Source organism: Lissotriton helveticus, chromosome 11, assembly GCF_964261635.1.
Source record: "Lissotriton helveticus chromosome 11, aLisHel1.1, whole genome shotgun sequence".
Classification (NCBI taxonomy): Eukaryota; Metazoa; Chordata; class Amphibia; order Caudata; family Salamandridae; genus Lissotriton; species Lissotriton helveticus.
In genome coordinates, this window is record NC_136072.1 from 625519196 (window position 1) to 625546500 (window position 27305).

At 45.7% G+C, this 27305-nt stretch overlaps 1 protein-coding gene across 8 annotated transcripts in view; it reads left to right on the forward strand.

The window, feature by feature from the left end:
• The window catches only part of ANKMY1 (ankyrin repeat and MYND domain containing 1), a 639442-nt gene that overhangs the window by 528149 nt on the left and 83988 nt on the right, over positions 1 to 27305 (forward strand). For 4 of the 8 annotated variants that reach the window (XM_078666447.1, XM_078666450.1, XM_078666454.1 and 1 more), the window contains 2 exons: positions 7354 to 7469; positions 18140 to 18226. In XM_078666447.1, coding sequence (XP_078522573.1) covers positions 7354 to 7469; positions 18140 to 18226 — 203 coding nt within the window. The remainder of the gene's footprint in view (positions 1 to 7353; positions 7470 to 18139; positions 18227 to 27305) is intronic. The other 4 variants (XM_078666449.1, XM_078666451.1, XM_078666452.1 and 1 more) reach the window with 1 other exon arrangement.

A 27305-nucleotide genomic window follows, 5' to 3' on the forward strand; every position in this document is an offset into this window, starting at 1 on the left:
TTGTTAGACTTGCTTCAAGTCTATTAAACCCAACATAAACAAATCTGTATAAGACTAGATTCCAGGTTAAAAAATCATGGGTTGGTTAAAAAATGATATTCATTACAGAGAGCAAATTAATTAGCCAGTTGGGGATTAGCGTATCACAATTATCAAAGTATAATTCTGCTAGAAGATTAACATGAGGTCTACGTCTGAAGAAACCTGAAAATAGAACTAAGTAAAAATTCATAAACAGACTTATATAGTCTTTGCCCGCTAAGCAAGTAAGCCAAAAGAGTTGAGTATAAATGAATCAACAAGACTAGTGTACTCTTCCTTCAAAGGAAACCCAGAAAGAACTGTCTCTTATCCAAAATAAAGCAGTGTATATAATGTTTCAGAGTACAGAAGCCACATGCCTCTATTGTCTGACATGACATAACAAGGTTGGACTAGCAACGCCAATAATATTCTATAAACAAGATACTTCTAAAGACATCTGCACTCTAATGCATAAGTAATCAGGAAACAAATCCACACATTACATAACTCAGAAACACAATGGTTTGTTAATGAATGACGTCCACAGGACTTCGGCAGGCAACTGTGAAAAGTTGCAAAATAAAGAATATCCTGAATATTGCTTCTTCGAGAGAGAGAGAGAACACAAATATTACATTCTTTTATTTACACTGCTACCACAAACAAGTATGGGGAATGCTCGTTCACACAATCAAAACATGCACTTTCGCCTGCCAAACGATAATGATTTTCTCTGCAAGCTGAAAATGGCCTAGTCATACGAACTTTAAACAGCACTTTAAAGTGAAGCGTTATTTTCTAATATATAAAAAGTCTTCTTCAGTGGCACTAGACTAGGAGCAACAACCGTATATTCGATAACACAAATTGTTTAAAAGAAAAGTCTTTAGCGACTTCTTAAAGACATCCTAGTCAGTAATCAAGCACACTTGCAGGGAAACACTCAATGACCAGAACTTCAGAACATTCTAGCAGCACTTCAGTCTTGTCACTGATGAGACTCCATATATTCCAAAAAGGAGCCAAGAGGGAAAAGGGAGTCAAGGTTGCCCCCCCACTCAAATCAAATCAAATCAAAAAAGACTTTATTCGGTTGTTCAATTTGTAAGAACACCATAAAAGTTCATGTCATACGTTTTATACATTTTTCACAAATTTTAAAAATTTGGTTAAAAGTTTTAAAATACAATTCTTATTGTACAATAAAAGGCAACTTAAGTACAAAAGTCTCTCTTTATAGATTTTGAAATATATCGTGCAGTTTTTACAATATCTTGTTCAGTCCTGATTTCAAAGATTTAAGCGATGACGAGTACAAGATTTAAGAAATCGCACCATCGCTTTTGCTATTTTTTCATCTTCGAGATATTGAAGCGCCAGATATGCTGGACGACATTGGCGCAGTCCCCAGGTTTTCAGTATGGGCAATAACCAGCGCTTTCGTGGTTCTGTATAAAAATTACAGAATAAGATTGTATGTATGGTCGTTTGTGGTGAGACAGAATCGCAAGGACATGGGGTTAAATTTGATGACCAGTCATTTTGAGTGGGAAAGGAGATCATTAAATGGAACATATTAAGTCTAAAACGGGTCAGCAACATTTTTTCAAATTGGGTTAATCTGTACATCAGGTATGGTTCAATGGAGAACACAGTCTGAACCAGTAGACTCTGTTGGACAGATGGTTTCTGTACCTCTTTTAATAGGCGTATCTGTCGCAAGTGTGCTAAACATGCTTTTTTCAACTCCGCCTTAGAGATCTCAGTTAATGTTAACGGCTGATGGAAAAACTTAAAATGCCCTAGGTCCTTTAATAGAACTTTAACATATGTTAACCATTTAATCTTTCCACAGTGATCAAGTGTCAAAATGTCTTGTATAATTGATTTTGTTAAATGGCATTGTTCAGTTACCCAAATTCGACGCCACAACATTACAGGTTGGGTTTTTATGATGTTAGATATGTAGTCTATGCCTAGCTCTGAATGGCAGGCATATGTGGAGGAACTCTTTGGGACACCAAGTAAATAGCGTAGAAATGAATTTTCTACTTTTTGTAATTCGTCCACATTCACAAAACCCCATATACCCGCCCCATACGTGGCGGTGCTGACGCATTTGGCGTTATATATTTTCAGAAGTTCCAGTGATGGTTTCTGACCTAGTTTTTGTGCAAACGATTTTAGCGCTGTGGTCGCTCTCAGAAAGGCCAATTTCCTGGCATTAATCGCTGCCTTCCACTTAAATTTCTCGTCTATCACAATTCCCAAATATGGATATGTTGCAGTTCTGTCCAATACCTCTCCTTTTACAAACAATCTTCTGGTTTTTGCAGTATTTTTCCCCGCATGCATCGTATATGTTTTTTTTACATTCAGGGCCAGGTTTAGTTTCAGCATAAAGGCACAGTATCTGTCTAATGCTTGCTGCAACTGAACAGGAGTTCTTGCTAGTATAACCGCATCATCGGCATATAACAAAGCTGGTATCTGCCGACGGCCAATTGAGGGGAGGTCTTTGCTACCTTCCAGCATAGTGGCCTCTAGCCCATTTGTGTAAAGGGTGAATAAAAAGGGACAGGACACACCCCTGCCTGACCCCTTTTTCCACCCTAAAACTGTCCGTGGGTTCTCCCTTGATCCCAAATCTCACTCTTCCTGTTGTCCCGGTATACAGTTCTCGGAGGAAATCTACAATTGGGGGGTCAACACCCATTTTTAGGATGATTTTCCACAGCCTCGAGTGTACTACACAATCGAACGCTGCAGACAAATCGACGTATACCATGTGCAGCATGGACCCCTTGGCCTCCACATATTTTCCAGCGAATAAAGACAGATTTAGTGCTTGGTCCTCTGTTCCTAGCCCCTCTCGGAACCCATATTGTATATCCGAGATAATGCTCTGGCTGGTTGCCCACTCCTGGAGTCTGTCCAGAAGAATCCGACCTGCCATCTTCCCAAGTGAATCCAGAAGCGATATTGGTCTATAGCAAGATGGGCTGTTTCGGTCTCCTTTTTTAAATATGGGGACCAGTATTGAAGTCTTCCAAGATTCTATTAAGCCCTCTTGTATAGTAGCATTTAGAACGTTAGTCAGTAGCGGGGACCAGAGATCTGCTTCGTATTTAAAAATGTCCACTGGGACCCCATCTGGACCAGGGGCTTTGCCCATTTTTGAGGTTTTTAGTGCTTTTTGTACCTCACTATGTGACAACTACAAAAGTATCGGATAAGACACTTGTGTCAGAGAGTCTATATAGTCCTTATCCTGGATGTTACCTTTACTAAAAACTTTGGAGAAGTAACTCACCAATTCGCGTTCGCAACGTAGATGGATGGTTGGTCATCTCTTCCTGCTAAAAAAGGGGATCTGACTACTTGCCAAAAGGTTGAGCTGTCTTTTAGTTCTGAGCTTTTACTAAGACGCTCCCATAAATCAGTTTTTACCTCCTGTTTTCTGGTTTTCAACGCTATTGCATACGCCTTTCTAAGTCTAGTAACTTCCACTCTATCTCTTTTTCCTTGCTTAAGGCTTCCTTTAAATTCGAATACGCTTTTGTGCATGCCGGACTACCCCCCACTCATAAACTGACAATATCACAAAAACCTTGTCCCCTGGGCGTTCAATATCAACAATCCTATAAGGGCAATGGAGAGACAAATGGTCAATATCCAATGCTAAACCACCAATTTTTGAAAATGTTTTGGGTTGGTGTTTTTAATGTACGTCGCCCAAAATTCTCAGCATAAAAATAAGAGAAATTCCTAGTAAGCTTCAATAAGACAGTCACAACACAGCACTGAACGATGTCTGCATCAGTCATGTACACAAGTTGATATTGAACGCCCAGGGGACAAGGTTTTTGTGATATTGTCACTGATGAGACTCCACCAGTTTCTGTCTATCCAGTGTTTGATGGTTGCTACATGCCTCTATTGTACAGCAAAGCATGTTGGACTGACTATGAGTTCTCAATGCACCCATGACTCCAGCTGCTGGATCAGAGCTGGAGGGAGCAAACACAGATGTGGATGTAACTCTGGGGCATATTACCAAGGCAGGTGAAATTAAATTATCGCCGCATTTGCGGCCGTTTTTGTCCGCAAAGCGGCGATAATTTCATAGCCCTATTAGCAAGCTGTCGCTAACATCAGTTAGCGACAGCTTTTAGGTGATAGCGAGCGGTTTGGGGCCCGCTTTGCATGTCAGCGATATTTATTGCTAATGACATGCAAAGTGGGCATACCCAACCTGTTAGCGAATTAAAGCAGTCGCTAACATCGCTATCGCCTATTATCAACGCAGGCGTAGCAATTAAAATATTCGCGCTAAACGCGAATATCGCCAAATCCTAACGCCTGCTCAGACCACTTCTTAGCCTGTATATCCAATGGGAGGTGGATATTCAGCTTAAGTCCCTATTAGCAATAATGCCTGAATATCGCTGAATTTCCAGCGATATTCACGTATTTCGCCGCTATCTCCGGATATTTTATCGCTTTGGAGATAAACGTTGCTAATAGCATGTTAGCTCTGCGATAAAATCCGGTGATGCGCTGCGATAAACATTTTTTTGCTCAGCTTATTTAGCGATAAATATCGCTAGTTGTTGATAATATGCCCCTTTGTTTTTAATAAAAGAAGGGAATTGTTTATCGGGGGCGTTTGGGCATGTTAGCAGAAATTAGGAAATTAGCCAAGACCAGCAGCCATATCAGATTTCATGCAAATCTTGTGGCACAAATATGCTGCATAAGTGGGTTAGAAAGTGTAGGAGGGGGATTCTTTATAGAAAAGCGTTACCATGAATCCTTTCCAAGAAGTGTGGCCTGTGTAGTAAAGGGTGTTGTGGTTTAAAACATCTAAACTGAAATAGTGTGCTTCACACACAGTTTTTCAGTACCACTCTGTGAGCTTTGATGTTGTTGCATCAAGACACATCACAAAATAACGAGCATGTGCTTAACCCAAGACAGGCCTATTGGCTTTGTCAGTACGTGTTTGCAGTATCACATTAATGAGAAAATGTTACAATTCTGAAAAAAATAGACTGTAAATTAAATATGACTTAGGTCTGTGGAAGGGGGAGTGGTCGACAGAATGTCACAATCCCCCCTGTTCTCCCTTACAGACCACTTTCCTCTGCAGACTCTGAATGGCACTCACACCATTGTTTCTCCCTACTTCTTTCTGAAATCCTCTATTTGCTTTTTTAACACCTCATCGCTTGCCTCTTCTGCACCCTCTTTTCTCTGTCTGTTTCTGTATGTACTTCCTTAAATCTCCCTCGCTTCGCCATTTCCCCAAACACATTCACCTGTAAGCACTTCATTTCTTTTACCTTCGTCCTGTCAGTATTTCAACAGTGTTGAACCTCCTTCACACATGTTTGCATATACCTACAGTTACAACTGGCATATTTCATGGTATCACCTCTGCTGACGGCCAAGCTTTGTATAAGCATACATTCTGAACACCTTTATAACCCACCTGCAGACACTGAAAACCCTCCACCCAGAACCTGAGTTTGCACAGACACCCACAGATGACCCAGTTCACAGTATGTACAAGATTACCGTGCTGTATAAAATAAATAAAGAAATGTAGGGGCAGATTTACAAGCCCCTTGCGCCTCTTTTACGTCGCCGTTGCGTCACTTTTGTGACTCAGCGGCGGCGCAAAGTCAGCGCCATGCTGTGGAGTATTTACAACGTGACGCATCTGGGAGATGCGTCACGTTGTAAAGCCGTGCACCACATGTAGGCGTTCCGGCGCAGGGGTGGGGCGTTCCGGCGCAGAAACGCCTCCTAAAAGTGGCTGAGTAAAATCTACAAGATTTCACTCAGTCACTTTTAAGGCCATGCTGCGTCAAAACCCTGGGCCTGCTTGAAGCAGGCGTAAGGATTGACGCAGCATTTTAAGGATAGGGCACCCCCGAGCCTTGCTGGACGCAACTCCAGCAATGCGCTGCCTTTACGGCAGCAGATGCGTCCCGCATCTGTCCATTTTTGCCCCAATGGTGCGCCGTATTGTAAATGCGGCGCATCCATGGTGGAGCAGCCGTGATGCATAATAACTGGCGCATCCCTGCTGATATGGAGGGATGCGCCAGTTATTGTAAATCTGCCCCGTAGTGTCCTTGTAAAAGCAAATACTCATGTCAGTAAAATATGTGAAATGTAAGCAGGAGCTACAATACGGGCATGAATTACCGTAATGGGTTTTTACTGGAAATAATATCAATATAGTGTCCTTGTAAAAGCAAATACTCAATGTCAGTCAAATAAGTAAAATATGTGAAATGTAAACAGGAGCTACATTACGGGCATGAATTACGGTAATGGGTTTTTACTGGAAATATTATCAATATAGGGCCGATAGGGACCCGCTTCAACGCCAGGTTTTTATTACTGCCTGGTCTGAAACCTAAGAGGACCCGCCCCACATAAATCTCTTTGCACAACCTTGACCAAACTTGGCTTAGGACATAACGTACGGTAGCCTAGTCATGATGTGGCTAGCCATCTAGTTGGTATCACCAGGTTGTACACACAGTCCAATTCACTGTTAAGGTAATTTTCACATCCACACATCTTAAAGAGTGATCGGACTGTTAACTCTTGCTTGCCCAGGTCACCTACATTCTGACTCATAGTTTCATCAAACACTATTGGCATTACTGCGAAGATATGGGGGAACAGAAAGTTGTTCATTTCCTCTCTTTAATTTGAGACAAATTAATTATTTATGTGTTTTTTTGCACAGCAGCAGCAAAAACTTTGGGCCCGGTTCACAAAAGTAATCTGAGAAGAAAATCCTAACTTTACTACTACTAAATGCCTTTTGTGAATACCGAAAGTCGTAAAGTTTGGATTTTGTCTCAGTTTACTAGTAGTAAAGTTAGGAAACCTAACTTTACTTCTACTAAGCCCCTTTTGTGAATACCAAAAGTCGTAAAGTTAGGATTTTTTCTCAGATTACTTTTGTGAATCGGGCCCTTTGTTTTTCTGGATGTCAAGTGAATTATGTTTACGTCCCTTACACAGGTGAATATGGTAAGAATAATCTGCCTAGGAATCATTGAAAACTTGTCAAACACCCCAGGGGCGTGGCATTGGTGCCACAGTGCCGGAAGCAAGCAAGGAAAATGAAATTCGCTCACTGCCTCAAATTGTGTAGGACATCCATAAAAGTGGTTCAGTGGGCCCACTGCACCTTCTACACTTTTGATAGCTCTGTCCCTGACCAGACCTTAAACAAAGACTTGGGATGGGGACTTTTAGGATGTAACAAGATTGGAAGGTTTTATTTTTCTATTACACCAGCTGGGAAGATTCGAAGGAGCAGGCAGAGAGGGCTGCAGCAGAGACCAGCAACACCTGCCGACGTAGACAAACTCAGGCATACCCATGTATTGCAGAGAGAGCAGGAGATGTTACAGGTGCGTTCTGACCTCCAAATCTTTAATACTATTGTTACAAGGCTAAAGATGTAAAAAGGCATATAATACAACTTACAGTCAAATAACTGCTGCTTTAGATCATGTGTCTGGAACACATAAGAAGGTTGAGCTCTTCATAGCTCATCAATCCGATGGTGCTTTCTGTGATCTAGGCTACTTTCCACATCTTGGGCTACTCTTCTGTTTCTTCAGTGAAGTGGGAATCCTTTCTAATGGTTGCATATGTATTAGAAACATGTGCCCTTCAGGCCGCTTCATAAAACTTTAATACTGAAAACCTTCCCTTGTATGATGATCTGAAAACCACATACTGTTTGTTATTTGCTGTCTATCTGGAGGAGTTGCTGACCTTGGAATTCAGAGGCCTGTGTTTTTCAATCCCTGCGTGGGTGATACAACATCATGTGGCGCTGGGCAAATCAATTCATCTGCGTGTCTGGTGATGCGCTTCAGATTTGACAAGATTCAAGCCTTCCAGTTATAGAACGAATGCGTTTAGGTCTCGCCTGAGACAACACATGTGCTGTTGCTTGCAAGACATTCTGTTTACTTACAGGGGATTTAGAGGCCAACCATTATTTGGCATTGGTTGGCTTCATCGTCAGTTTCATTTCGTTGCTTCTCTTTGGTCAACACATGCTGGCTTCACTTCCTCTTCATGTGTTTGTCCCTCCTCAGGAGCATGGCTTAAGTACTGCTTCCTTGCGAGTGTCCTTCCACTGCTCGTAGGTTCAGCAGCTCTAGATTAAGCAGATCAGTCAACGCAGCTCTGCCTTTACACATCTGTCCTTTCCCCTAACAGACTCTGCTGTGTGGGTACTGATATACCTGCACAGCACCCCCACATGCACAGCTCTGCCAGTGCCCCTCAATTTTCACTCACAACACCCACAGTTATTCCTTTACGGGACACCAACTCACAGAGCTCTTATGATGCATCTTAATTCTGTTCTAGAGGAATTGCTGTTATTTTGGGATTGACATCCAGACACATCTGTGTCAATGTACCTCAATTCTGAATAGAATCCACCTTCCCCATTACATCACTAATATTCAAACTCACCTCTGACCCTGAACATCAAAGCCGATACACTGCACTCTTTGGCTAGTAGGAGCGTGTAGTGAGCATGCCGGATAGTGTGTGTGTGTGTTTGTGTCTCTTTGTGGGTGTAGTTGAGTGTGCAGAGAATGAGACATTGTGTGAACTTGCCTTACCGGTGTTTTGTGTGTAAGCAAGGTTGCTGTACTTGTGCCAATGCCATACTTGTTGGTTGTGAAGAACACTTGTGCTTCTGCTGCCTGTGATATGCCTGGAAGTGCTTGGTGTGTGAAAGAAGCTTGCAGTGCTGCTCACAGACTGTACAAGCTTCTTTTATGTCTGGAGATATCCCCCAGTCCTGTTGTCTTAGAAATTTGTATTACAGAGCTGCGAAGAGGTCTCATGTCAAATGTTACACCTTGAGCCATTCATGACTTTTATCGAACAGGGCTCTGTATTCTGATGCATATCGTTTCACTTTCCATATCAGAAGTATTTGAATAATAAAGTCCCTGCATGCCATTAGGTCAAAAGCTAGCACTCTGCCATTCTGTGTGTGAAGGAAGCCTCCACTATTCATACTGCGTGTGAAGTCGGCACGCACTGTTGCGGGTGCCTATGATGTACACCGCTCTGGGCAACTATGAGTTTTCGGGTATTTGTGGGCCTGGAATAATCGGGTCCTCAAACTGCAGACCTGATAATTACGGGCCCGGAGTTACAGATTGGAGCCACCTGTGGAGCTGCTGGGGCTGCAGGTAGCGGCTATGCCCAGTCCGCCTGCCTGGGACTTTCGGGATGAATAGAGCGAAAAAAGCTTCCCCCGAATGAAAAAAATAATAATTCCTCCCCACCCCCACTTTTTTGCCTCCTTGTACCCTCCCTTTGAAAAAAAAAGAAAAGCTCCTCTAACCTTTACAACTTGCTCCAGGTAGGTGGTGAATGTTTGTGGGTTAGGTCCTGTTATTCCCTCCGGAACCTGGTATTCCCCCCAGAAGGTTGAATACATGCGGATTCAGACCCAGTACTGCACAGGTCTGCTCGTTACTCCCCATTCTAGGGAAAATAACTATTAATCCCCATTCTATCAGGGGGAGATACCACCTGCTATTGTTAAGTCCTGTCCTGGTATGTCCCCTAAGAGAGAACGAGTCACTTGTTAAGGGGCTCACTAGATTTGGACTCTTGTGCTGCCTCTTCTTATGCTGTGCATGCTGTTTTTATGCTGCAGCATGTAATACCACTGCCAGTGCTGTACTTCCGTGTGAAGTGATTGAAAAGTAACCAGCATTTATTTCATTTCTTTCCACGAAGAGGGTGTGACTTCCTACAACTTTGAATCAGATCAAGCTTTGAATAGTGTTACTAATGTTACTGACCCAGCTTACTTTAAAATGCAGCACTGGGTGGAAAACTCCCAAGTTCGTCTGTTAGGTTGTCTTGAAATTGTTTCTAGTTTTGGCCAATGTTACAGACAAGTCTATTATACAAGAGATGAGAACAACCTTCAATGCCCCTGTACTATTCTCTGATAATCATGTTGTTTTCTGCAATGCGATGACTAAATATGCTTTAAAATGCACACTTGTTCTCCAAAGTATTTGAGAGCTGGCGTTGGGTCTCATATGAAGTATTTGTCCTTGGCCCCACCAGCGTTTCTGACAGGCGTGTTTATAGATATTTAAAAACTACAAAAACAGGTTTTGTTAGCTATTCACGATGTACTGTGAAATTGTTGAGAAATGTGGCACGTCAGGAATGAGGCTCTGATGTACATTCAGTTTGGAAAGTCCCCACCTCTTCCACCTATAAGGATCCCATTCACAGGCCCACATGACAAGAAATTCCTGGCATATCAAGGTTGACAGAGAGGCAGAGGTCAAATGTCTTGTGAAAATTTGCTGGTAAATCGATGCCTCAAAAAGCTGGTAGGTCATGGGCAGCTAGTGACATCTGAAACTCATTTGCCTCTAAAATGTTACAAAACCTGAGGCTCGGTCAATCAATCAATCAATCATAACATTTGTATAGCGCACTACTCACCCGGAAGGGTCTCAAGGCGCTTGGGGGAAGGGGTCCGCTATTGCTCGAACAGCCAGGTCTTGAGTTGTCTCCTGAAGGCGAGATGGTCCTGGGTCAGCCGAAGGTGGATGGGGAGGGAGTTCCATGTATTGGCCGCCAGGTAGGAGAAGGATCTTCCTCCGGCGGTGGCTCTTCGGATGCGTGGTACGGCGGCGAGGGCGAGACTTGTAGAACGTAGCTGGCGGGTGGGCGTGTACATGGTCAGGCGGTCGTTGAGGTACTTGGGGCCCAGGTCGTGTAGAGACTTGTGTGCGTTGGTGAGGAGCCTGAACGTGATCCTCTTGCTGACGGGGAGCCAGTGCAGGTCCCTCAGGTGGCCGGAGATGTGGCTGCGTCGGGGGATGTCCAGGATGAGTCGGGCGGAGGCGTTCTGGATGCTTTGGAGTCTTTTCTGTAGCTTGGCTGTGGTTCCGGCATAGAGGGTGTTTCCGTAGTCCAGTCGGCTGGTGACGAGTGCCTGGGTGACCGTCTTCCTGGTTTCGGTCGGGATCCATCGGAAGATCTTGCGGAGCATGCGTAGGGTGTTGAAGCATGATGAGGAGACGGCGTTGACTTGTCTGGTCATCGAGAGGGAGGAGTCCAGGATGAAGCCCAGGTTACGTGCGTGGTCTGTTGGCTTGGGAGTGGTGCCCAGGGCGGGGGGCCACCAGGAGTCGTCCCAGGCGGAGGGCGATGGTCCCAGGATGAGGACTTCCGTCTTGTCTGAGTTCAGTTTCAGGCGGCTGTTCTTCATCCACTCGGCGACGTCTTTCATCCCTTCGTGTAGGCTAGTTCTGGCGGTGGCGGGGTCTCTGGTGAGGGAGAGGATCAGTTGGGTGTCGTCGGCGTAGGAGATGATGTTGAGGTTGTGTTGGCGTGCAATGGCTGCAAGAGGTCCCATGTAGATGTTGAAGAGGGTGGGGCTGAGTGATGATCCTTGCGGTACGCCGCAGATGACTTCGGTGGCCTCGGATCGAAACGGGGGGAGGCGGACTCTCTGTGTTCTTCCGGCGAGGAACGAGATGATCCACTCCAGTGCCCTCTCTTGGATACCGATGTTGCTGAGGCGTTGAACTAGGGTGCGGTGGCAGACAGTGTCGAACGCTGCAGAGAGGTCCAGGAGGATGAGGGCCGCTGTTTCCCCATTGTCGAGCAGGGTTCTGATGTCGTCGGTGGCTGCGATGAGGGCGGTCGAGGGATCCGTTTGTCTCGAGGAAGGCGGCAAGCTGTCTGTTGACGGTCTTCTCGATGACTTTGGCAGGAAAAGGGAGGAGCGAGATGGGGCGGAAGTTCTTGAGGTCGGTGGGGTCCGCTGTTGATTTTTTCAGTAGGGCGCTGAGCTCGGCATGCTTCCAGCTCTCCGGGAAGGTGGCTGTGTTGAAGGAGGTGTTGATGATGTTCCGGAGTTGGGGTGCGATGGTGGAGTCGGCCTTGTTGAAGACGTGGTGGGGGCAGGGGTCGGTTGGAGATCCGGAGTCGATGGTGTTCATCGTGCGGGCTGTGTCTTCGGTGGTCACCGTGGACCTGGTGCGGAGGGTGGCGGTGGGGGGCGTTGGTTCGACGGTTGGGTGCGTGGATGGTGCGCCGAAGCGGTTGTGGATGTCGGCGATCTTGTGGTGGAATAACGAGGCGAGAGAGTCGCAGAAAACTTGTGAAGGAGTTATGTTGTTGGTGCTGGGGTTGGAGAACTCTTTGACGATGCTGAAGAGTTCCTTGCTGTCGTGGGCGTTATTGTCCAGTCGTTCCTTCCGTGATTTCTTCTTGGTGGTGCGGATAAGCTGGTGGTGCTTGCGGGTGGCTTGTTTGAGGGCGGTCATGTTGTCTGTGGTCTGGTCGAGGAGCCAGGCTTTCTCGAGGGCGCGGCAGTTCTTCTTGGAGTCCTTGAGTTCGTCGGTGAACCAGGAGGCTTTCTTGCTTCTGGGTCTGCTGGGAGGGTTCTTCAGTGGCGCGAGGTCGTCGGCGCAGGCGTGAAGTTGTGGGCTACTTCGTTGGGGTCCGTTGTGCTGGCGGGTGGGTTCTGGCTGAGGGAGATGGTGAGCTGCTCGGCGGTGATCTTGCTCCTGCTCCTGTGAGGAACCTGTTGCGGGTGGTGGTGGGTCGTGGTTCTTCTGAAGCTGAAGTGGACGCAGCTGTGGTCGGTCCAGTGAAGTCCGGTGGAGTGGCTGAAGGTGATGTGCTTGCTGGATGAGAAGACGGGATCAAGCGTGTGGCCGGCGTAGTGGGTGGGGGTGTTGACCAGTTGCTTGAGTCCGAGGTTGGCGAGGTTGTCCAGCAGGGCGGCGGTGTTGCAGTCCTTGTTGTTCTCCAGGTGGAAGTTGAGGTCCCCTAGGAGGATGTAGTCAGCGGAGGGGAGGGCGTGCGGGCTGATGAAGTCCGTGATGTCTTCGCTGAATTGTGTGCGTGGTCCCGGGGGTCTGTAAACGAGGGTGCCTCTGAGGGTCGTCTTTGGGTCGGTGTGTATCTGGAAGTGGAGGTGCTCGGCGGCGGAGAAGGTGTCGTTGAAGTCAGTCGTGATGCGGATGGTGTTCTTGTGTACGATGGCGATGCCTCCTCCAGTCTGGTTGATGCGGTCCCTCCGGGTGATCCTGTATCCGTCTGGGATGGCGATGGCGATGTCGGGTGCAGAGGAGGCGTTCATCCAGGTTTCTGTGAGGAAGGCGACGTCTGGTGAAGTTGTGTCGAGCAGGTTCCAAAGTTCGATGGCGTGTCTGCGGATGGAGCGGGTGTTGAGCAGGATGCACTTGAGGTGGCTGTTGTTGGTGCTCGGCTTGGTGGGTGCGGTGCAGGTCCGGAGGCAGGTGAACTTGCAGGCTTGACAGGTGAAGGGTCCGTGGGTGCGTCTCGGGGTGGCTCGGTGGCAGGCTCTGTTTCGGTCGGGTTTGAGTGCGATGAGGGTGGCGGCGTCGTAGGTCCGTCGTGTGGGCTGGCATCGTCGGGGGCCAGGGGTCCTGGCGCTGGGCGCGGTCCAGGCGTGGACGGGCGTAGACGGGCTTGCCTTTGGTGCGCCTTCGACGCACAAGCGGCGCGCCCGCTACCTGAAATCTCAGTTAAATTGACCAAGAGTCGGTCATAGAGTGAATCACAAATCTGGGCTTGTATTATGCAAACGGTGCATTTTGATTGTTTGCGTCATGCTCACCTTTTGAAAGGTGCGCCTAGCACAAACAAGGAAAATGTGCCTCATTATGGGAAATGCCTGCCCCCAGGGCATTCGCGAACTTGCGCTGCCCTGGGGGCTGTACATTCATGTAAAAAACAGAGCGGCTGCTTTGAAGCCACTCTGTGTTTTCATAGTGCAGGCGACAACCCGCCTGCACTTTTGAAGGGGATTATAGATCCCCTTTTAGGCGGGTGCAGGCAGCGACTGCACCTGCTTGCAACATGATGTCTGGAGGGTCCATGGGACCCCCTTTCCCCTCCGCCAGAGGGCTGCAAACAGGGGCCGAACTGACAGTGCGCCTCCTGAGAGCTTCTTTGCCCCTGTGCCTGCGACTAATACACAGCTGGCTCAAAGACAAAGGGATTACCTCATTTTCATGGGGACCCTGCCCCCACGCAAAAGAGGGAACACCCTCTTGTGGAAGCGCTGGCACTGTATGTGTGCTAACCCTTTCAGTATTACAGAAGGGGACACACAAGCGTTTGAGGCCCTTCTGTAATACCAAAGTGCCCCAGGAGCACGCAAAGCAGGCACAAACACTCGTTGCGCCCCAGGGGCACTTCTGTAGTATGGCCCTAGGTCAGTGGCATAACAATAGCCCCTGCAGCCCCTGCAGAGTGGGGGCCCCAAGCTTCAGGGGGCCCCTCAGTACAGTACCCTGGCCTGGGAGCTCCTCAGTGAGTAAAGAGAGGGGCCCCTCCATGTACTTTGCAGGGGGGCCCTCAAGTTTCGTTATGCCAGTGTGTCGACCGCTGGACGGGATGTGTCATAGCGATTCATATTTCAGTTGCATGACTGAGAGGCTGATAGGGCGTGGATAGAGTTATCATATGTATGTTTCTACCTATTTAAGAAAGTCCAACCGGTTGAGAACAGTAAGTCACACATAAGGCCGTATTTCAGGTTTTCCAGGTCCATGTGGAGAAGTTCATCCAGTCCAGGTGTGTTTACTTGCAATTTGGACCTTGCAGTCCTTATTTTATAACAGGACAAGGAGTCTGTATTTCATAACTGGATTAACAACTGAGAGACTTGAGAGCTCACGTTAAGGCTCGTTTGCTCTGAAATGCTGAAGATCTGAGGGAAAGACAGTCAGTCACATGTCAAGCTCCACCAACCTCATAAACGGTTACTAGTGCTGAGGAATTTTCATTAGTAACATACAACAGTGTCTCAACAGGTATAAGTTACACAACTAATTTCCTGAAGTATAAATAAATGATAAATAAAAATTAGCCGCACCACTGATTGATTTCTGCAGTTATATTTCAAAAGATGAACAAGAGCTTAGACGTAGGATCAACGTTAGTTTGATAATGTGCAGTAAATATATAGTGAACAGGTAGTGCTTGTGGAGAAAACAATATGCGGTGCATGTGGATAGGTGAAGGTGACAGCGAACGGCATTGATTTGAACTGATATTAAACATGAAATAGTGATAAACAGCTTTTACAAAATAATGTAATAAGTCAGAGACTTGTCACCTTCACCGTGGTTTCCCACTGTGCTCGTGTTTTTTGATAGATGAGTTAAACAATATCTGTTTTAACCCAGAAATTGCTTGGGAGTTTGTGACCCATACTTGTACAATATCCAAACGCAGAACAAGCACAAACTGCCCTTATTCGCCTACGGAATGAGTAAAGACAGGAAGGGAACCCACAACAGAAACAAACAATAACCATATGGAAACCAACGGGTAAGATGGAACTCATATTTAGAAGGCGATTGTTTCCCACAGGAGGTAGACAAAACCGAAGGTTTCTAGTTAGAGGTGGTCCTTTTTAGGCACGCCTGGAAGGAGAAGAGTTGAGTTTCTCTTTTTAACAAGACAGCAGGGTGCCTGCGCCAGGGTGTTGACACTTCTCAGAATATGAGGCCTGAATATGATGAGGATGAAATGAGTGATGATATGATGAGGATGTAATGAGTGTAGTCTTCCAGAAACCATCAATATCTCTATAGTAATTTACAAATGTTGTTAAATAATGATCTGTGAGTGTTACTGTGCTTATCTAAGACTGGATGGGGCGTTTTGTATTGATTTAATACCTACTGTGGTGCATTGGAAATTGTGTAATACATTTGTGACTAGTAATAGAAACAGATAATCTATTTTTTTACAATCTAAACGCCATTTAACTTAACTATTTCAAAATGTCAATGTTCATTCGAGATTCTTGCAGAATAGGCTGCATAACAACATAATAGAGAAATATCAAGCACCCACGCTCTATTTATTTATTTTTATGATATTTTCAATGGGGCTGATTCACAAAATCATTTATGAATATGGGAAGTAGTACTATAGGAGTTCTCTATTTTACATACTCATACATGCCTTTCAGACTCTGCCACAAAATGTTGAATTCCCTCTTTGTAAAAGAGCAAAGTGAGCACAGACTTTTCTATTTCTTAATAATTGTATATGATTGTTACCCTTTTACTCATGTTTTAGGTGTTTTCGGGCTAATTCACAAAGGTTTATAACAGTACGTAACTGAGTACTACATGAGTACTCTTTTACATTCTCTTCTTACATACCTTACTGGATCGGTTGCATGGTTTTGTACAGTGCTAGCCTCACGCACATCTGATCGCTTTACAGCAGACCTAAGGGGTATAGATTTTACACATCAGGGTATCCAATTAAATGGTGCCGCCATAAAGCATAATTACAGTGCACTGCACAATTTAGATATCCGGATCGCAGAACAGCCATAATAGTTAAACTAAAAGTAAATAATTTTCAAACAGAGGGTCCTGGTAAAATAGCTAATTTAAGAAAAACACGCCATCAGTCTGGTAGATGCACATGGGAGTATACTAATATCGGTACACGAAGAGTTAGTGATAGTCTTTCGCGTCGGCACTTTTCTGAGAATTGCTGTGCGGGCCCGCAAGACGATGTGCAACCCTTGAAAAGCCTTGTCTTCTTTCTTTATGCATGAGCTTTTACTCACATTTGCCACAAGTGCCTTAAAATATTGTGTATTTATGCTCCATGTTATTGAATTTTCATTGTGATGATATTTTTGTGCTTGTAAATTGTTGTTTGTGCTTTTATGGATAAGGCATTATCTGAATAAGGTATCTTTGAACTTGAACTTTAAATAGCACATTAGCCATCATTAGGACAATTACTAACAACGGGACATTTGTGCAAAGCAGACAAAAAGAGTTTGGATCGCCCGCAGAGCAAAAAGAGCCATGGTACATTTTTTTGTAGGTAAAAAATGTAACGAGGTCAAGGTTTACGTTTAATATGGTCATGACACATGTAAATGTCGCTTGTGAAACTATTGAATGCATTGTTTGTTAAGATGGTGCGGCACATAAGGTTTTGAGATGATGTAGACTTCTTCAGATGCAATGAAGTCAACTATTAATAACAACATTGGATATAATTTATTCCACTCAAAGAAAATAAGTGTGCATATTTCCAGCCAGTCACTCTGCCAACCATGCACACAGACTGGCTTGTAATAAAATAGACAATTACTACACAGCGCTCGTGGCCACTGCAGTGCTGGCAACGCGCTACACATATGCCAATTACGATACAATATAGTACCTTTAGAAGTGGAGGTAGTTACTAGTGCCAGTCATGCATTTCTGAAAGAGGCACAGATATCCAAAATCATTAATTCTGGAAAGCATCTTAGTACCATGGAGAGAACTGTTATTGCACACAGAGGAATTGAAGCCATGGGTTACCTCTCTGAGTAACCACAGAGAAAACACAGGGTAAGCCATTCCCTACTGTATCTCAACCACAATTAGCAGTCTACAGACTTTTACACCAGTTCTCTTTCTTGATTTTTGGTAACCTTTGTGGTGACAGAAAAAAGGAGCAAAAGGCACCTTGTTTGGGATACATAGAACGAAAATCCACTTCACCTTGTCTGTGGGAAGCACAGTGATTGGAAATGATAGTGAACAACAGGAGGTGTTGCTGTTCTGTGGTATACAGATTGATACCTTCCTTTTCCTTATATACTTGAAGAACTTAAAATCCAACAGTAAGGAGGTCTGCTATCTGCAACCAATTCTGCTCCAGACTGGTAAGAGGTGGGGTGTGAGAGAGCTTCTCAAAGTCCAAAAAGTGAGCCTTGCCTAGAGTGTTCCTGAAGATAAACAGGAAGCTTCACTTGACAGAGTAAAGAAGTTTGGAATCATATTAAAGTTGGAAGATTGGTCCAGGAATGCTTTAGACCATTTTGTGTACTAAGTGGGACATGAGAGCCTCTCGGCATCCGGGATTCAAAAAGATTCTCCTAGTCCCCGGATGACTATGCATGAATATGTAGTTGTAGTTTAGTACTAGTTCATGTATTTAACAGTGAATTTTGATTGTACAAATGTAATGCATGAACTAAATGTTTTAGTTCCCCCAGGTTACCGGTATTCTTCAAAAGACAGAAGTGAGACCTCTCCCTCTACTCGGTTATTTTCGGAACTTTGTCATTCACAAGGTACTTCTGTTTTCTTTTTTAAGTCAAATATATTGTTAACCTAATTAGTGTATCTGTGTGTATGGGGGAGGTGGGTACTTTTTAAGGGTGAGTGGGTTAATGTAAGAATGAGTTAGTAGGCAGATGAATGAATACATGAGTGGAAGGATGAGTGTCCATGTTCATAGATGCTAAGTGATTAGGTACATGCATGGATGCAAGTATCCATTCGTCCACCTATGGATTTTTTCTTGCATTCACAGACTCGCGCGTTCCCAGTATCCCACTCACAATTCATCAGTCAATGAAGAACCTTTAGTTGTAAATCAAACCTATTCGAATTGCCAGTACATGTTCTTCTATTTGATTCAGACACTTTCTTGTTTTGCTCAAAGTCCTACTTGTGGTGAGTATTCCACCCCTCTGTGGATGAACAGATGATGTTGGCATTGCTTGAAGGTATATCCATAGTTGTACAATTGTGGGCATTGGACTATGTTCTGTTGTGTCAATCACTTTGTCAAATGTTTGAAGCGATCTTGTGCAAACCATGCAGGAGCACTGCATTTAACATGGAGTGTCACTGCTGAAAGTTCAAGTTTGGTTTCATTTTATTCTATTCTTAAAAGAGGTCTGAATGGCATGGAAACATCTTTGAAAAGGGTTTGAAGTACATAAGTAAATAATTTAGCTGTAAATTGTGTGAAGGAGAACAACAGTGGAACTGTTTTCAATCACACAAATGTCAGCTTTCAACCACAGTGCTTTATAGGGTAATCAGGGAGAGCTTCTTTGACTCGTGAGCCAAGGTGCCATTCTAACGAGGACCTTTTTTTTTTACTAAGTGATAATGCTATAGAATATGATATAAATGTACATAAAACACAACAGTTTAGTGCTCTATTCTATTAATATGGATTATATTATATACATATGTGTGTGTGTTTGGGTGTGTGTGTGTGTGTATGTGTGTGTGTAGGATTGTAAATGACAGTACAGGGGGCTAGAACAGTAGGTATGTAACAGTGACATCCTTATGGAATGCAGGGAGGTTGGTTGAGAGAACTGGAGGACATGGTACCGAATATGCTGAGTGTTGGACCTGGCCCTTTTTGTATGGTTATCCCCAAACGTTTAGCCTTGCTCCTGTATTTTGTCTGACCTGTTGTTGTAGGCTTTAGGACTATGGGCACTTTACCACTGCCGATAAGTGCTAAAGAGCATGTACTCTCTGCTTTAAAGTTGGTATGATTGGTCTACACCTCTTTGGCATATTTAATTTACCTGTCAGTCCCTTGTACAGTGGTATGCCATATACCCAGGGCCAGTAAATTAAATACTACTAGGGGGCCCACAGCTCTGCTTGTGCCACCCACAGAAGTAGTCTTTCAAACCAGTCTTGGGCTTCTGCACTACAGGGCCAGCATGCGCAGTTTGGTGCCACAGTGACTTGGCATTTACAGTTAGTTGCCAGGTGTGGAACTCCCCTTTTACCACATATAGGCCACCCCTAAGGTAGGCCCTAGGTAGCCCTATGGACAGGGTGCTGTGTAGGTAAAAGGACCGATCATACAGCCCAACTCACAGCGCAGTCTCAACTTTGGTTGACAAACAATCATATGTCTTCCAATCATTGAAGAGGAACCAATGTTTTTGTATATATTTCTCTTCACCTTGTCACTTTGCGTCCTTCGCTGTGTTTTCCACTTGTCACTCGCGCCGTCACTCTTTGTTTCACGAGCACTACGTGCAAAAAGTTCCCATGGGTTACCGTCACATTTTATGCCAACAGTGCTGTTATAACTGTCCTGTATAAAGTGTGAATTTAATACACAATGCCATGAGCACTTTGGAAAAGATACCGTGAGTCTCTCCTTTCTTTGCTACCTTGTAATGTTGTGTACATACTTGTGTATCTGCCTTCCTCATTAAATCCAGTTGAGACATTGTTCTTTAAAATGTAGGTAAAAGGTAGGACATGTGCCTTTATTGTGTGGCATGTCCTGGTAGTGACAAATAGCTGATTCGATTTCTCGTTGCTGTGAGGCCTGCTCCCCTCACAGGTGTGCATTGGGAATTCCCTGATATGTTTTTCTGTGATAATTTTTGATCTGGAAGAAGTAGAGTTGCCATGTTTGGTATGCTTGCAATAGTGGTGATAAATCCTGCTTATTGGTGTAGGTGGATTTTTCATAACTATTTTTGTAAAGTGCCACTTTTAGAAAGTAGGCGTTTCTCTGTGCTTATGGCTTTTTGTGCTTTGCAGCCTGACTCCAATCAATGTGTGGTTCAGACTGACAGGGGCCTGTTTGTGCATTCACTCTAGACAGTCACACAAAGGGAGTTGAGGTGTGCCCTGCAAATCGTGATGGACCATCACCCGGTTCATGGGCCTTCCTGAGCTATAGTGGTGGGAGGAGTTGTCACTGACACCTGAATAGGGCTTTTCCTGTCTTCTCACAATGCTGTCTCCATCCCCCTTTAGTGTGTCTGGAGCCAGGGCTGGGGATTGATTTGGGTGTTGTGCACATCTAAAGTTGGTTTGAAGTTACATCAAAGACATTTTGAATATAAGTACATAGGCTCTGACCCTATGATTTTAGAGCACTTTTGGAACTGGGACTGAAACTCTTTCAGAAGGACTGCTTGCACTGCACAAAGGACTCACCTGGACTTCTCTTCTGTTGTTGCCCTGCTGCCTGGTAAGAGTTGGGTGGCATAAAGAACTCACTGGATTGCTTTTCTGTGTATTGCCCTGCTTCCAACTGATTCCTGACTCTGTTATTCCAAGGTCCTGTGGTGCTGTCAGGAGAGTTCGCCACTGGAGTCACTAGCTTGATTGTGCTGGTCTGCTAGCCCACTGCTGCCTGCTTGTGTTTTCCCAAGTGTCCTCCCATGAGCCTTGTGCATGGTGAGCGCTAGTGGGGGCTCCTAGCCTCTACAGTCTCTAGCACTTGGGGAGAGATTTTATTCCACATCTAGCGCATGGTGAGTGTTATATGCCCCTATTCCTTCATTTGCACAGATAGAGCATGGAGAAGTGCTGTGCCCAGTTCAGGGCGATCCACCCATGTAGTTGGTGCCCCATTGCTCGTGGAGAAAATGTGACATGCCAGGGCTCCTAGTACAGCCCCAGCAAGAGGATCACAAAGGACCACCCATCTGAGCAGAGCTCCTCCATGGTGTATTCCCTCTAGGAGTGGTGTTGCCCAACCATTGAGTTCCCCCAGTGTGGCCACAGGAAGGTACCGTGGGAGGGAGGGCACCTCCAGCACCAATAAAGCTGTCTCGCTCTCCCTCTTTTGCGGGCAGACCGCGGGGAGTCTTTGTCTGCCCACCTTGTGAGTCTGGACTGTCACAAAGGGCGCTAGACTTGCCTAAACTGTGACCAGTGACCCTCTACTGTTTAGCGACATTGACTATTATCGGCAAGTCGGCGAGGTTTCCCCGCTTCTCCTGGCCATATGTGTTTTCCCGGTTAGGACTCTCTATGAACGTCAGTTTCTCTTCACTAGTACATGGGGAAGCTTCATTGGAAGTCCCCTTTTGAAACTTGCAGCATTCACTAAAGTAACCATAATCAATGTTGTAGGTGGATAGGTGGCCCAGTAGCCTACGTGTGGGGAATAGAGGTACTGTGTTCCATGTGTTAGGAGTACAAGTTGCTACTCCTTATATGTTTATGCATGGCTTAGTGATGTCTGCGCTATGTGGGATATATGGTGAATTGTGTGCTTCGTGTTTTTTCTGAACTGGCATTCCATGACTTAAGTATTTACTACAAGCTTCTGAGGTGCTTGGGGTATCTTTTGTTGATTCATGTATTTGTGCTTCCTAAATGAAATTGCTCTATTTTATGCCCTGTTGTTATGATATATGTTGTTTTTGCCTTGACATGTCAGGATAACGTGTATTCCAGGATTGACATTTATATGTACAGTGATGGTGTTTTCATGACGAGTGCAATATATAAGTCTTTATCTTATTGCACTAACTGTGATGTTTTGACAATTGCCTAGTTGGCAAAGTGATTACTGGTTTATGTTGTTTTGTCTTTGTGCTATGTACAATATATACAATATTTTCAAATAATCCTGTATTGAGTCTCTTTTGTGGTGTATTTATTGTGTCACTGGTTTGTGTGTGTTGCACAAATCTTTACACATTGTCTCTGGAATAAGCCTGACTGCTCTGCCAAGCTACAAATGTGGTGCGCAGTGGTTATCTTGGGTCTGTAACTCCTTTACCCTGACTAGAATGGTGGGTTCTGCCAGGCTTAGTTGCATACCCTAGCAAACCAGAAATCCAATTTTTACTACTGAGCTAGTGATGTAACGGTCATTAAGCAATGTAAATCAGGAAACTGAGTGCATACCATCTTTACACAGGAGCAGCCCATGCAGTTAAGAGCGGTAGGGCGGGGTGAGGAGTTCGACGATGAGGGGAAATTAAATAAATAATTAATAATTAAATAGATGATTAATTTTCCCTCGTTGTCCTCTGTCAAAATCGCCCCCACCCTCCCTACCACCTCACCGCTCTTACTGGCACAAGCAGCTCCTGTCTTTACTTTTTTTTAAAACATATTTTATTATATTTACATCCATATCCCATTCCACATTACATTTCAAACACATATCAAGCATTTCTTATTTTTCAATGCACAAAATTACGGTCTCAGGAATACGTAAGACATGCATACGTAACGAACTAACCAAGTAACGGTTGGCACCAATCCCCCCCCCCCCCCTCCATTGCAGAGCAGTGCCATAGGCCCATGTGAGTTCAATGTTTTATCAAAACTTAAGTATGTTATGTGTTGGTTCTTGCTGCCTCCCCTTCTATTCCTCAAATTATTAGTCAGGTTATCCAGTATTATGGGTGTCTTTCATAGATTCACATGCCTGAATCATTCCCCGTCGTCGAGACGGGAGTCTCCGGTACATAGAAAAGTAATGTCCTATAGACATACATAGAGAATAGTAGGCCTAAAGGCCTCGCCTTAGTAACATATCCAAGTCCTTTTGTAAAAAGGACCAAACTCTAAACTAGAGCCAATCAGCTATCACCTCCCTCTAGAACCTTCCTGGCAGGAGCCTCAGTCCCTCAGATTTTCTACCGCACGTTGTGCTAAGCGAGTCTCCTCTGAGCTCTGCTCAGATTCTGTTTTTGTTTTTTTTCACTTCCTTTAATGACTTTGTTGTCAAGGATTCTTTTCTACCATGGATTATCTTCAAATACATTCTTTAAAGGAGGTATGTCACACTTTCTCAAGTAAGTTTTTGAGAGGTCGTGAAGGGCGATTTTTAATATGGTGTCAAACACTAAGACCAGAAAGGAGGTTTTTTATTTTCTCCAGTGACCGTGATGAGGCGTTATCCTCAACGTCTAGGAGACCTCAAAAGAGAAGAGAATCTCCTCAGACTCATTCCTCAGGGGAACATCCTGAGAAGGCCCTCAAAAAGACTACTCATGGGTCTTCTGGGCGCAGTTCTTAAAAATCTCCTCACTCTGTGGGAAAGGAGAGTAAAGGACTTGCTTTTGGAGAAAAATCATGTAAAAAAGACAACTTCTGAGCCTTCAAAATCCCCTCCTCTGGTCATAGGACCCTTCAGGAAGGCGTTTTCTATACCTCCTGAGGTAAAGACTAAGAAGCCAACATCGTCAACAGGATTGTCGACGAAGAAACCATCATCATTGCCTATTACAGCCTCTTCATCTACGATGGCCTCGTCTACGATGGCCTCGTCTACAATGGCTCGTCTACGACGGCTCGCCTATGACGGCTCGCCTATGACGGCTTGCCTACGATGGCTCGTCTACGATGGCTCGTCGACGATAGCTCGTCTACGACGGCTCGTCTACGACGGCTCGTCGACGATCGCTCGTCTACGACGGCTCGTCGACGATGGCTCGTCTACGACGGCTCGTCTACGACGGCTCGTCGACGATGGCTCGTCTACGACGGCTCGTAGACGATGGCTCGTCTACGATGGCTCATCGACAATGGCTCGTCTACGACGGCTCGTCGCCGATGGCTCGTCTACGACGGCTCGTCGACGATGGCTCGTCTACGACGGCTCGTCGACGATGGCTCGTCTACGACGGCTCGTAGACGATGGCTCGTCTACGATGGCTCGTCTACGATGGCTCGTCTACGACGGCTCGTAGACGATGGCTCGTCTATGACGGCTCGTCGTCGCCGGCTCGTCGACGATGGCTCGTTTACGACGACGACCTCGTCTATGACTGCTCGTCTACGACGGCCTGTTTACGGCGTCGACGACGGCCTCATCTACGATGGCCTCGTCTACAATCGCCTCGTCTACGATGGCCTAGTCTACGATGGCCTCGTCTATGACTGCTCGTCTACGACGGCCTATCTATGGCCTCGTCTACGATGGCCTGTCTGCGATGGCTCGTCTATGACTGCCTCGTCGACGACGGCCTCATCTATGACTGCTCGTCCACGACGGCCTGTCTACGGCGTCGACGATGGCCTCGTCTACGATGGCTGGCTCATCTACGACGGCATCGTCATCGACGGCCTCGTCTATGACTGCTCGTCTACGACGGCCTGTCTTCGGCGTCGATGATGGCCTAGTCTACAATGGCCTCGTCTTCGATGGCCTCATCTTTGATGGCCTCGTCTACCATGACCTTGTCTACCATGGCCTTGTCTACCATGACTGCTCGTCTACGACTGCATAGTCTATGACGCCGATCTCGTCGACGGGCTCGTCGACGAGGGAAATTCCGACAATTCTGGAATCTCTTATAATGTGGTACAAAGGGCTGCTCAATGTTTTAAGATCTCAATGGTCTCTCAAGAACAGGTCTGCTTCTTGTAGGACTTCACAGAACCTCTCAAGAAGGCAGTAAGGTCAATACCAATTATCGATTACCTATAGCCAGAAGGGGTAAGGGTCATGCAGAACCCCTCCTCTGTATCACCAGTGATCCCTCAGTTGGATCAGAAGTATAGGGCGCCAGATACAGCACCGGAGTGTTTAACAGGACATCCTAAGCCGGACTCCGTGGTGGCACAGGCGGCCCAGAAGACTTCCAGGGATCCTTCAGCCTCTTTGTCGCTTCCTCCTGATAAGGAGGTAAGAAGAGTGGACAACATGGGGAACAGGTTTTCCTCAATGTCGGCAATGGCGGTAAAGACCGCGAACGCCCTAGCACTCTTGGGACGCTATAATAGGCAATTGTGGGCACACATAGCCCCATACCTGTCGGAATGGCCAGATCCATCCAAAGAGGAAGTAAGGAGGATTCTGCTAGATGGTGAAGCATCGGCATCAGAAACTATAGACTGCTCGATGGATATCACTATGACAGGGTTCCGCCAGTTGGCTGGAGCAGCAGTCTTGCGGCTCCAAGGATGGCTAAAGGCAACCTCTTTCCGTCCTGAGGTGCAAACAAAGATTTTGAACATGCCATTAGATAGGCAGTTACTATTTGGCACAAAAAATTGACGAAGCAGACACTGTGAGAGCTGTGGGCACTCTTCAGTATAAGAACCAGTCCTTTAGTAGAAATAGAGGAAGAGGACAGTCTTCCTACAGAGGAAATTAGAAATAACAAAAATCTACGGCTGCTTCTATAAGAGATCTCGGCTATGCTGCAGAAAGGAGCAATAGAGAGAGTACCTCCATCTCAGAAGGGAAAAGGGTTTTATTCCCGCTTCTTTTGATCCAGAAAAAAGAAAAGAAGTGGAGACCAATCTTGGACCTCGGGCCCTCAACAAATTCCTAAGAAGCAGTCGTTTTGCATGGTAACGATCCAGGAGGTCTTGCAACTACTGTAAGAGCAGGATTTTAGAGCGTCCCTAGACATACAGGACGCTTACTTCCATATCCCAATTCACAGGAATCACAAAAATGTACTTACGAGTTGCAGTAGCGGGCAGACACTTGCAGTTTCACGTTCTGCCCTTCGGGCTCAAGTCTGCACCGCGCATATTCACGAAATGTCATACCCCGGTGGCGGCATATCTCAGACAGTGCCATCACCAAGTCTTTCCGTATCTGAAGGACTGGCTGGTCAAGGCTCCATCCTTAGAAGACGCGTCCAGGTCTTCCAGCGCCTGTTTACAGCTTTTCGATTGCTTGGGTCTCACCCTCAATCAGGAAAAATCGGTCCTACAACCTTCTCAGTGCATCAGTTTCCTAGGTGCAACCCTGGACACACGGTCAGCAAAAGCTTTCCCATCCAGAGAGAGTATGAACAAGCCCCTTGCACTAGCTGCTATAGTAGCCTCGAAGGAAGTCTTGACAGTCCGCCTCTTCACATCCCTCCTGGGGATGATGTCAGCGTGTATCCTCCTGATTCCTCACTGTCGACTACGAATGAGGAATCTACAGGAGGCGCTCTCGAAGCAGTGGGTCCAATGCACAGGGTCATTCGACGGCCACATAAAAGTCAAGCCTCAGATGGTCGGAGCCCTGCAATGGTGGATGTCATCTCAAAACCTGTCTCAAGGCTTGTCATTCCTGCTTCCGGCTGCTCCTCATGTTGTCCCAACAGGCCCCTCCTTGGAAGGCTGGGGAGCTTTTCTGCAAGAGCTACAGATAAGCGGGTAGTGGTCTCCTATGGAGAAGAAACTACATATCAATCTGCTCGAATTGCGGGCGGTCTTCCTGGCCCTTCAAGCTTTCCTGCCAAGAATCAGACATTCCCTGGTGCTCGTCCGAACAGACAACACCACGACTATGCACTACCTCAACAAACAGGGAGGGACACGCTCGCTGACACATTCTCGCGAGTCGCAAAAAAATCTGGAATTGGCTCATACTCCACAATGTAACCCTAAGGGCGGAATATGTCCCAGGCGCGGACAATGTGCTCGCCGACGCGTTAAGCAGGCAGAAAACATCGTCACACGAGTGGGAGCTAGATCGACAAATTATCGACCAGATCTTCTCCAGACGGGGCACGCCGCAAATCGATCTATTTGCGAGGAGAATGAACGCCAAATGCCCACACTTCGCAAGTTGGCATCCCCATTCAGGGTCTCTAGGGAATGCATTTTCCATTGCATGGCGCAACTTCTTTGCGTACGCCTTTCTGCCATTCCCGAGGCTTCCCAGAGTCC